Raw genomic sequence first — 12,838 nt, 5'->3', positions numbered from 1 at the left:
CCTCTCTCTCTCATCCCAGTCTAATTATGTTTGACCTGACATTTGGCTTCCTCTTCTTAATTTCTCTAATTTGGCTGCTGTTCTTGTCTTCACACCCATCCGCCTCTCCCTCTGCCTGTCCTCACTTGCCTTATTATAATGTCCCTCAAGGCTTCGACCTTGGACCTTTCAACTAAAAGCTCTTTTTATTCTTCATTATTAGTAATTAATTTTTAATTACAAAACCACACACTGAACCATTCACGTGGACGAATATTTACAAACATTCGAATTTTCTTCATCATCAAGAGAGTTGAAGAGCTGTCATTCTTACAAATCTCTCTATCAATGCGTCTTATTTTCTGCTGGTGTTTTTTTCCTCCTGAAAACGTGACTTGATTTTCTGACAGGAAAGCTCCTTTGTCTACCTTTGATACTGCAAATAGGCTGCTTATCATACATTCAGTTGTCTGTGTGGAACCGTCCTGTGACGGTTTGTTAGGAAAGTAAATAGAGAGGACATTGAATCGTGTTACTTTGATCGTCACAAGAGGCTATGCCACTTTCAAATTCTGAGTGAGAGCGTGTTCAACAGCAAGCTTTGTGTTGTCTGTTCCTTTGTCCTGGCCGTGAATGGCAGGCTTTTTGCGCAATTTCATCTCTCTGCTTTTCAATATTCCAGAACCTGCTATCCAGTGATCCAGTGTTCACTTCAAAAGGCTTTTTGGCTGTACATGTATTTACATTTCCTCAGAATAATGTAGTCTTTCTTTTGTAATTCTAAAACATTTGTAAATGTTTAAAACATGTTTAAACATTTGTGAAGACCTTAGCTCATGTAATTCTGGATAAGAGTTAGATCTTCATTTTAGAGGAAAGATGTATTTGAGATAAAAGGATGACGTTCTAAACAAATTTTTTGGGTAAAAAAAAAATGTTTATGAGAGCAGAATTGAAATCCACACCTTGTAAGAGTCATGGAAAGAAGTTGGTTGAAAGGTGTGAGAACCCTGACACTAGATGTGAGGTATCAAAGTTAATCAACATGGACTAAAATCCGCAAAATTCCCATTTTTGGGTTCATGGAGTATTTCATTCTTCTTTTATTTTTGTCATTTTCTTGTATTGCTTTAAGAAGATTTAATGTTTGATAATTTAATGAATGCATCAAGTTTGTTTTTGTCAGTGTTTATCTCAATCTGCATATTATTGTAATAGCAGAGATTAATTTGCTCATTTTGTGAGTTAAAAGGGTGTTTATATAAAATCCATAATTGGACAGTTCTCCCAAACATGAAATTCTGCTATCATTTGCTCACCTTTATGTCACTTCAAACCTGTATGACTTTCTATTTTTTTTCTGCATAGGAACGAAAGTCATACAGGTATGGGATGAAATGAGGGTAAATAAATGATGACAATTTTTGGGTGAACTATCCCTTTTGAAGGTACATTAGTGCAAAATTTCCAAAGTGCTGTTGAGAGGACCTAAGAAAGCACTTGAAGATCCATCATAGCTGTTACTGCAGTAAATTGACCCTACGTGACAAATCACAGCTTAAGAGGCATAATTTGCTGTTTTTGAGTGAGAGATATGTGTGAGAAATACACCATGTGTTTTGTAAGCTTGTGTAAGAGACATGGTGTCAAAATCAATTCTGTGCAGAATGACAAGAACTTTCAGGCTGAAAAGTTGATGCTAAGTTGCAGTGAATCTGTGTCTAAAATGGTTCAGGATGACCCACACTAATAGCACAGGTCAGAGAACCGAAAAATTGCGTTGATAGATTATGATTGTTTATGGTGTAAGAAACCTTGACTAACATTATGAATGTAACACAAAAAAATTATAAATTGTGATTTAACTCATTTACTGTCACATAATAGTGCTCAATGAACATTGCTTATTATTATCGTCAATGTTTAACCCTTAAATGCATACCTCGGGTCTTTAGTGACCCGGGACATCATTCACTACCCTCCTCCTCGTTCATTTTTTAAAATTAGACATCAACCTTCTTGGTATTCCTCAAACAATTTATTATAAAGAATGTAACAAGAAAAAAATCATAAAATTATAAAAGAATGCCTATTTTTGTATTCATTGTAAAAATTGTATAGGGTCGCAAACGACCCGAGGTATGTATGAGTGTACGTTTATTTTTTCTGCACAACAATAATTGAATCTTAGATGACGGAATAAGTGCAATTCACCTTTATTCCACAAGGTGGCAATGTCTGATACACAATGCTGAAGTGACGACTGATGAATGGGCTCATATTCGTGACCTCAAACATAAAACTAGCCCATTATTTGCTGAATTTACTGGGAAATGAGCTCTGACGAGGACAGTGGTGATGGCATAAAACATCTGCTCAAACTGAGCCCTTTTAAGCTCCAAAAGGTAACAAAATACGATTTATTTTATTCTTCTGTAATTGTTACTCTAATATCAGAGGAGTTTTATATTATTGCGACAGGTAGAGATCTTTCCGTGTTAGATATTGATCCGGGTCGATAAAGACCCGAATATGTAAGAATAATTGGCGAAACAGTCATGCATTTAAGGGTTAAAACAGTTGTGATGCTTTTAGTGGAAACCTGTGCACTCCTTTTAAGGAGTTTTGATGAATAGAAAAAAAAGAAAAAAACATTATTTTTAAATAAGACTTAATTTATGCATAATTTTATTAAAGCTGCAGTCCGCAACTTTTTTTGGTTAAAAATTATCCAAAATTAATTTTTGAGCAAGTACATAACCAGCCAGTGTTCAAAACTATCTCATTATCTTGTCTCAATTCACAACAGTAAGCTTGTAATAATGTTTTATAATAAGAGCGACAAGAGCGACCTCTGTGCGTCATTACGTCACGTCCGTAAACAGAAAGAAGGAGTCCCGTTGAGACGCTAGTCAGTTATATCATGTGAGGATACTGCCGGTAGCGGCACATTTATAGCCTTTTCTCACAGCAGCTGAAATAATTAAACTTATCATTTTGATGGTGGATTGTAATCCAGAAAGATCTAAATGACAATCATCAGTGACAACTGGAGATTCACCCATTGCCAAAAAGCAAAAGACTTTGGACTGTGGAGTGACTACAGAAATTGAAATCTACAGGTAACACTAATACACACTAAATACACAGTCACGCAATGCTGATGTTGTTAACAATAACAATTTGAAAACAATATAACAGTAATAATAATTTGCATGGTTTGGCATGATCCGAGCTAAGCGATCGTTAGATTTAATCATCATTGGCAGTGCGATTTATTGTAGGCCTAATGCTTTTTTCCTCAGTTGGTCAGAACAAAAGTGGCAGACATGTTACTTACTTGTTCAGATGATATTTTCCAGTGAAAATTCTTATATTGGTCATACAATATAAGAATGTGATTCTGAAGTACAGTATCCACACCGGTGCGGTGACTGACAGCAAGCATTAGATTCATCCGCACTGACGAGCTGTGCCGAGGCACAACGCAGGTACAGATAACTGTTCCGCATATGACTGCAATTGCATGTTTCAAACAGAGATGGCGACAAAGAGGAAAAATCGCGGACTGCAGCTTTAATTATGAATTGGTTATTTTCAAATCTAAAAAAAAAAAAAAGTAAAAATATGAAATACTTTACTGACATGCTCCCTGCGAGTTGAGTGAATGTGGTGTTAGCTTCTGTCTGGGGTGTTGGAGATAATGGATGGGGTGGTTTAATCAGCCTGTAGGACTGTTTGCCATTGTTACTGCATGTTCATAAACCTCATTGTAATTGGCATGCATTCTCATCAGAGATTGGTTAGAATGGAGCTGTCACTCAAACTCTATTGTCTTTAAGCTTATATTGGACCCATTGTTTTCTTTTCTGCCTATTTTCATATACTCCATACCCACATGGTTTGTTCAGTGAGATTAATTGTTCATTTATACTTAATGCACAACAGCATTTTGTAGATGCCAGACTTTGCTGTTGTGGTTACATGTATATGTTGCATTTGAGAGTGTATTTGCGAGTGTTTAGTATACAGGAGTATACAGGAAAGTGTGAGACAGAAGGAAAGGAAGACAGGAAACAAGTGCTCCTAATTAACCTACTTGGTTGAATTTGGTTTGTCGCATGGCTCCACACTTCTTTCTAATTAAATTCCCCTCTATCTATCTAACCCCTCTGGCTGGATTGAAGAGTGTTTGGCCATCTCTTGCTTTAAGTGGGTTAATTTGATGTTAGCATCATGTTTCATCCTCCTTTGGCCTTATTAGCTTCTCGACTCTTCTCGTCCCTTATTATCTTCTTTCTTCCACTCTCTTTCTCACTCAGGAATAGAAAACAAACAACACATACTCTTTGAGGCAACATCTCTGTGAGTTTTGTTTACCTCTGAACATAATGTTATGTCATGTCTACAAGACGACGCACCACAATTTCAGTCCACATGCCAAAAAAGAGAGGAGCCAAACACTGAGGTGATCGTCCTTAAAGTCCGTACGCTTGGTTTCTTGAAGAACTCTGATGAGGGTCTCACCGGCATCATGATTTTCCTAACTGGGGGAATATTGATATGAGCCAAAAATAGAATTTAAATCAAAATCTCATATGTTGCGAAATATACTTTGAATGAAAAGTCTGTTATCAGTTAGTCACCCTCATGTTGTTGAAAACCTGTGCGACTTTTTCTTTTGTTTTGTTTTAAAAAGAACCATTTTTCTATACAATGAAAGTCGGTGTGATCAAAACAACATTGGACCCCAATGACTTTCAATATTTGGACATTTTTCAAAATCATTTTCTGTGCATATATTTGTAGAATCAGTAAAAAAATGTATAGCCATTTCAGCATATTTACACCCATAAAACTCACATAGGGTGTGCTGAGGTGCTGATGACTTGCAGGAGGAAGTGCTGTATTTTGGTGCAGGAACTTTCATTAGTGTGAGTGACTTTTGCTGTGTTTGGACAACCTTGTTGGTGTCCCAGAGCTCTATTTCATATCAATGCTTCTGAGATGCTGCAATACAGCTGAATTCTCTCTCTTCCTGTCTCGCTGGCTTTCAGATAGCTGCGCACACACATACACAGTCAGCTTTGGAGGATTTGTGCTTAGCCCTGCTGCAGACTCAAATTTGTGGTGAAGTGGAGGAAATGAAATGAAAGACGGATCTTGCTCTTAGACAAAAGAGTGGAGGGATCTAAGAGCAATTATAGGAACACACTGAAACGCACACACTCAGAGAGATCCAGCTCAAGTCTCTCATATTTCATAAACATCTCCAAATGCGCTCAAAACACAATCATCACATACTTTATGTGCTTCTCATCTCTTTCCCAATTTCAATTGTTTTCAATTGCGAACATTGAAAAATTGTTCAATTAAGTAACATTAGCAAATGACATACAATATCAGTAGTGTGTACTCCACACAGCTCCGGGGGGTTAATAAAGGACTTCTGAAGTGAAGCGATGCGTTTGTGTGAGAAAAATATCCAAATTTAACAAGTTATAAAGTAAAATATCTAGCTTCCGCTAGATGGCCTTCCATATTCGACTTACAAAAAAGCGTAACTCTTGAATACGGAGGACGTAGTGTAAGCGTTTTGAGCTGTGAGCGGCGTTATACTTTCTTCATAAGTTGAATACGGAAGTCGGTCAGGCGGAAGCTAGATATTTTACTTTATAACTTGTTAAATATGGATATTTTTCTCTCTTATCGCTTCGCTTCAGAAGGCCTTTATTAACCCCCTGGAACCGTCTGGAGTATGTTTATGATGGATGGATGCACTTTCGTTGGTCCCGTTCACTGCCATTATAAAGCTTGGATATTCAGGATATTTAGGATATCCGATTGTGTTCATCAGAAAGAAGAAAGTCATATACACCTAGGATGGCTTGAGGGTGAGTAAAGCTTGGGCTAATTTTTATTTGAAAGTGAACTAATCCTTTAAGAAAGATCAACAAAAGATGAACGTAAACTAAAGAAAGATAAACTAAACACATTTTTGCTGACATAAACTACTGCTGAAAACTTTGGGATCTGGAAGAGTTTTTAATGATTTTTTTTGCATTTATTTGATCAAAAATACAGTTAAAACTGTATTATTGTGAAATGTTATTAAAATTTTCCTATTGAAAAAACTGTTGCTGTGGTTCCTGTGATGGCAAAGCTTAATTTTCAGCATCATTACTCCAGTCTTCAGTGTCACATGATCTTTCAGAAATCATTCTGATATGATTTAGAGCTCAGTTGTACTGCTTATTATATTTGTGGAAATAATGTTTTTTTTTGTTTTTTTGTTTTTTTTTAATAGAAAGTTTTTTTTGGGAACAATATAGAAGTGTTGGTCACTTTTTAACAAATAAATGTGTCTTTGAGAAATAAAAGTAAAAAAAAAAAAAAAAAAAAAAAAAGATGGATAGATAGAAATTTACTGACGCCATTTTAAATGATAATGTTATGCACATTTTAAAGTGATTTATGTAAAGGTTTATCATTTCTCTCAGTGCACAATCAGCGCTTGACATGCACACGGGGAGACAACCAGGAGTGTAGTCCCGGGCCCTATGGCGAGGGGGCCTCATGGTGTAGGTCCTTTCTGATGTAGTTTACTCATTGGTCTAGGGGCAGGGGGCCCTGTAAATTAGCCTGGACTGCACAGTCAGCCTTGACTGCACACCCATTGCCAATTAAAGCAGTCAAGGCTATTGTGTACATTGTGAAAAAGCAGCTTTAGCTAAATAAATAAATATGCCAGAAATAATTTGAGGTCAGTTTAAATTTCCTCAATTGATATAGCAAACTTCATATACAATTTATCAAGTTTGCACATTCACTGGCTTTCTCACATAAAGCTCTTTGAAAGCAAGCTCTGCCACTGCTTTCATAGCTCTCCTTTTCCCACACATACACACGTTTGCTTCCTGCTGCTGTCTACATTCAGGCATCTGTTACTCCATGTGGTGTGCGTCAGTTGATAAACGAGGCTTGGATGGTCCAACCCCCAGGGACCAATCCCCGCAGAGTGCTCACCTGTCGCCAGGTAACCATCACCGTGGCGAACCTGTCACCACGACAACCTATTGCTCAGGCAAAAACCTGTCACCATGGTAAAACTGTCACTGCTGTGGACTCATCCGTGACTAATCCACAATATCCTTAACTTTTCTGCTTCTCTTGCCATGTTTGAGTCTGAAATCATCTGTATGCATGTGTATCTGAAAGCATCCATCTCGCTGTCTTCCTGCAGTGGTTACATACAGCATGTGAGCAGATGTTTGTCCTATTAGTGATTCATTTACTTGGTATTCTGACTTTTAAATGTTTTGTGCGTGTCTTAGCAGTCTGTTTAATCTGTTTAAATCCAGATTTGCATGTGTTTTCAGGGCTTCTTAACTGGGTTATGTGAGATAACTAATAAATATCTTTATTTTTCAGTCATTTGGTTATATTTGATGGATATCTTAAAGGGGTTATGACATGAGAAATCAAATTTTCCTTGATCTTATGACAAATAAGAAGTCTTTGTACCATTAAAACATCCTGCAAGTTTCAAAGCTTAAAACGTCGTCCTCATTATACAAAGTATTTATTTAATCAAGTTTTAAAAATGGCTTGAGGATAGCGGGATCTGTGACATCATACGGGCAAATACATTTGCATATGACTGCCTCCAGAGCAAGATATCGTCAAATAATTTTACATCACACCATAGGCCCTGCCCACTGGTGTTCAGTCACTTAACGGATTTGCCTACATGATTTGGATGTAAGTGTTGCATGAAAAGCCCATTATAATAATCTCTGACGCTGTCTACACTGGATACAGTATACAGGTTCAGTTTCTGTCATACTCCATGCACTTGAGTCTTTTGACAAGAGGACAAATACTGAAAGAACGTTTACTTTGACTCATCCAGTTTAAACAACTCATTTGCATCTCTGTACAACCCCAGTGTTGGAAAACAACGGGGTGGTGTATTTTAATGGCATCCCAGATTGCAATGGAGGATTATATGTTTGTTAGGAAAATTTGACTGCAGATTGTTTTGTAAAAGAGGCACAGTGTGATGGAGAGTACGCGAAGAAACAGTTGAAGCAGCCAACTGTATTGGATCTGACAGCATCTGCATCACAAACCTTAAGTAAATTATTTAATAATGCTTTGTCTGTAAATGTTGATTTTATATGGATAATCAGGGCTTGACATTAACTTTTTTGCTCACCAGCCACAGTAGCTAGTCACTTAGCATTTTCACTGGTCACAATTTTGACATTGATACAATGGGGAAACTGCCATATAGATATTTTTAATATTATCTCATAATTTGGCAGCAGGTATATTAGGCTGCTGTCACTTTAAGACCCATTATAATGTTACACGTGTGTTCTTTCTCAACAGTTTACGTTCACTTAAAACATAACTCAGTGTGTGTATGTGAATACTTGCCAAGAGTGGCATTTTAACATTATTTTGTGTGTATATGACTTTTTATGTGCAATAAGCAGTGAAAAATAACTCAATTTAGTACCGAAAGGCGGCTTTATATGCACACACCTTGGGTGTGAGCACAAAATCTGTAAGAATGAGACAATTTTACGCTATACACGCAATCCCAAGCCGAAATTCAAACCCTGTAACACCAACAATATTCATCAGCAAATGAAACGAGTGAGTGAGGGAAGGCGGTTTTGTGTATCAACTCTCTGTCGAAGAGATGAGAAAGCGCAGCTGGTATTGTTCATCTGTTCTGCGGAAAAGCTTTGGAAGCCTTTCAGATATTTCAGTATCAGTATTTATTTTTGACTACATTGCTCTTAGTTATTATTTCAGATGCCTTTTTACAATTGAAAAATGTATATTATATATAAAATTCAACCTGCCAAAGTGGCTAGTAGGAGTGACTGTGTTATATACCACTTCTGAAATCCACCCGCATTTGGCGGGTTGGTGGGTGTTAATATCAAACCCTGTGGATAAAGACTTACTCGCATGTAATAACAAGTGAGTCACTGTTTCCTATGCAGTGATGTTAGCCAATCATAACAGTGGCCGTTTATTGACAAGCCTTAAAGAAGCCGCCCCTTAAAAATAGATCATTTACGACAGAGGGTCAGGATAAAGATAAAAAAAAAATTTCTGCATATTTTTTTTTTGTACAAAAAAAACTAACACATTTTTAAAGGCCCAATGAATCGCCATGGAATGCGCAGCATTTTTCAATGTGTTGACATAATTTTAACTGAAACAGGAAGACGGCGGGACGTATTGAACAGCTCCGTCCAATTTTTAAAATAGCCAATAGCGTTTTGTTTACACCAGAGCCGTTAAACTCTGTAAAACCTCAGTTTCCTTCCAATCTCTAACAGTTTCTCCTCCTAATGTCCTCTATATCACTTTAAAATACAGCATTCTGTGCAGAATTTAAATGGGTCCTATATCTTTTGTGGTCTGAGCTGACTCGGATATGATCCACTCTATGCTCTCGTGTTTCTGGACCAGAGCACACTGTGCTCGCGCTGCGGCGGTTCAGCGTTAAAACTGACTTAATTTGCATCAATGGATCGTTCCCTATTCTCTATATAGGGCATTTCACCATGTAGAAACTAGTAAATGTGTGAACAAATAACTGATTTCAGCTGCAGCTTCAGTGTCTGTTTATAGTGTAGGAGGGGGCGGGACTTCAGATTCTAGAGAGCATTTGATTGGACAGACGAGAAGCTGAAGTACGATGTGATGTCATGAATATCTGTGATCCATTTTAGCGGAAGTGAGAGACTGTAAGTTTTGAATGCTTATATCTCATAAATGCGAATTTTGTGATTGTTTTGGAACACTACCATATTCATACTAAAAGCTAAAAAACTTAAATTTTGATTTCAGGGGGACTTTAACTAGTGAACCTCAAGGCACCTATTAAAACATTTAAAAAAATCCATGTCATGACCCCTTTAATAATTAAAATGTTTTTTTTTTAATCAGATGAGCCATTGTTTCAACCAAGCAGCTGTTACAGTCATTTATAGTGAAAATATATATGCTTGCATGATTTTGAAATGTAAAATAAAAAAGTCTGTTTTGAAAATTTATTTGGAATAAATTAAAATGAATTTTGCTAAAATTGTTTGTGACATTTGAGTAATGACTCAAGTGAATCTGTCACAGAATAATTTCAAATCAATTTTAAGTTATGAACCCATCCAGAACTGATTCATTGAAATGAACTCACCAACTCTAAAGGCATTTTTGCTGAAGTAATGCTGAAGTTTAAATCAGATAATGTATTAAAACATCTGTAGTGTAAAACTCTCTAGTTTTAGAGCTGCAAGACAAAGAAGGATTGTTAAACTAGTCTAATGACACAGTCTTAGAAAACTTAGTTAAAAAAAAAGACATTAAAATATTCACAGCATTGCTTAGTTTAATATTGCAAGCAAAATCATGGTGAATATATTGAGAAAATTTGATGCATCACCCAACCCTTCTTCTTAAAGTCCCCCTGAAATCAAAATTTAAGTTTTTTAGCTTTTAGTATGAATATGTTGGCCTTAAAGGGGTACTTCACCCCTGGAAAGATGAATGTGTATTTAAAATTGGTCATTTATGTAGTAGAAATGTGAAATTATTTTTGAATTTGGAGCTTTCTAGACTGAGAAAAGGCAGAAAATGTATTTTTGACTAATGTGGATGAAAGACAACAACTCCCAGAATGCACTTGTTTTGCTGCCCTTGCGAGGCCACGCCCAAACCACGCCTATCGGTTACAGGCGGCATTACCAGGAAAATTCAAACAACTAGGCTTGCTTTGTTACATATTAATTCTATAAATCGTGAGTTAGTTCATACGTTTACAGCGAAATGGTGCTAAATTGTACACCTAAAACCAGGAAAGGACAAGTAAGTTTCCATCATTTTCCGATTAAGTTAAAGATTTGGAGCGATGTAAACAGTGGCTGTGGGCCATCGAACACCCGAAGTTTGGAGATGATACCGTTATAGAAAACCTAAAAAAACGCAGAATATGTAGTCTCCATTTCAAGCACGAGGACTACGAACCAAATATCCTTGCAATGAAGAGAACCATTCTGAAGGACACCACGATACCATCGATATTCACTTTCCCAGAGGACGAACAGCCTGGGCATCTGGTACTAAGCGTATTCGCCTAGAGGTAAGACTCGCTGATACTAGACTGATAACACAGTAGCCTATATGTAGTGTTGTAGGTAGCAGTAAAACTGCAAACTTAGCAAAGTAACGTTAGATAGACAATTACATGTAAGTTGCATATAAGTTGACTGTTATCAAAGTAAAGCCACTGTTCTGTAAAACCGAGTTAGTCTATTTTATCTATTTATGCTAACGTTACCACAAAAGCCTGTTGCTGTATTGGTTGAGATGACTGCAGAGACCGATAAATTTGCGAGATGAACCACTGATGTAGTGCAGACAAAATAAAGTTAATTACTGTAAGCTTAAAAATATAATTGACACCCACTTTTGATAAAATCTTTGATCTATGTCCGTGAGTAACCTCAAACGCGCATATGTATGGGCGTGGTGAAAAAATGCGGAACTACCTGCTATTACTGGCTGTAGTTTTAAGCCTCTGGCCAAAAAAGCCTCCGATGACGCAAAATGACGATTTTTGCGTCATCGGAGGCTTTTTTACAGAATAAAAATGCATAAATCTCTCATCTCGGGCTGATATGAAGGGGGAAAGCACGGTAATTCGAAAATACTAGTGGTATTCTACTAATACAAAGCTTAATGCTAAATCCTGAAGTAACCCTTTAAGGTTATGAATAAGCTGGTGTGTTCCAAAACAATGACAAAATTCGCATTTAGGAGATATAAGCATTCAAAACATCAGTCTCTCACTCCTGCTAAAATGGATCATGGATTTTCATGACATCACATCGCACTTCAGCTTCTCATCAGATTTTCTGTCCAATCAAATGCTCTCTAGAGTCTGAAGTCCCACCCCCTCCTACACTATTACAGACGCTGAAGCTGCGGCTGAAATTGGTCACTTGTTCACACATTTACTATTTTCTACATAGTGAATGGCACATAGTGCACTATATAGAGGACAGTGAACGATTCAGACAGTGTAAATATGCTTTCCATTGACGTGAATGAAGTCCATTTTCAAGTTAGTGTCAATTAAACCACCGCAGCGTGAGCACAGTCTGCTCTGCTCTGGTCCAGAGACACGAGAGCACAGAGCGGATCATATCCACGGACCGCGAGTCGGCTCAGACCACAAAAGGTATCGATCCCATTTGAATACTGCACAGAATGCTGTATTTTAAAGTGATATAGAGGAGATTACGAGGAGAAACGGTTAGATATTAGAAGGAAACGGAGGTTTTACCGGCTCTGGCCGAGCTGTGGTGTAAACGAAACGCTATTGGCTATTTTTAAAAAGGGGTGGAGCTGTTCGATATGTCCCGCCCTGTCTTCCTGTTTCAGTTGAAATTACATCAACACATTGAATAATGCTGCCAAGACACTCCAGCGGGCCTTTAAATATCAGCCTGATGTCACATTGTGTGCATCATCTCATCTGGCTCTTCCTGAATTTCCCACGCTGATGTGCGTGTGGCTTTATTTCTCTTTTTTTTCTGTGTACTAATCTAATCCATCCTCATTTCCAGCGGTCTTTCACTCCAAAAGAGAAATGGGAAGGGTAACTGAGGACGGAAGCGAGGAAAAAAAAAATGAAATGGACCTCAAGCCTAGAGGATCAATTTTTAATTTGGCCGATGCGAGCATGCATGTGTGTTCGTGTGTTCGGCCTCTCTGCTTTTGTCATAGGAGATTTGGTGGAAGCTCAATTGACTGACTCCTGCTCAGGGTCTCA

The 12,838-nt window shown here is 37.4% G+C and overlaps 1 protein-coding gene across 3 annotated transcripts in view; it reads left to right on the top strand.

Annotated features, from left to right (window-relative positions):
• si:dkey-12j5.1 (probable assembly chaperone of rpl4) overlaps positions 1-12,838 on the top strand; it is a 100,526-nt gene that overhangs the window by 38,269 nt on the left and 49,419 nt on the right. Inside the window, exon 9 of one of the 3 annotated variants that reach the window (XM_048152372.1) lies at positions 6,917-8,287. The exons of the other annotated variants lie outside the window; for them this stretch is intronic. Within the exon in view, the coding sequence (XP_048008329.1) occupies positions 6,917-7,135 (219 nt within the window). The 3' untranslated portion in view covers positions 7,136-8,287. Of the gene's footprint in view, positions 1-6,916; positions 8,288-12,838 lie in introns of those variants that run through there. 3 annotated transcript variants of the gene reach the window in all.

Source organism: Megalobrama amblycephala, linkage group LG13, assembly GCF_018812025.1.
Source record: "Megalobrama amblycephala isolate DHTTF-2021 linkage group LG13, ASM1881202v1, whole genome shotgun sequence".
NCBI lineage: Eukaryota > Metazoa > Chordata > Actinopteri > Cypriniformes > Xenocyprididae > Megalobrama > Megalobrama amblycephala.
Note: the sequence above shows the minus strand (reverse complement) of the source record. Positions and strands in the feature narration are given on the sequence as shown.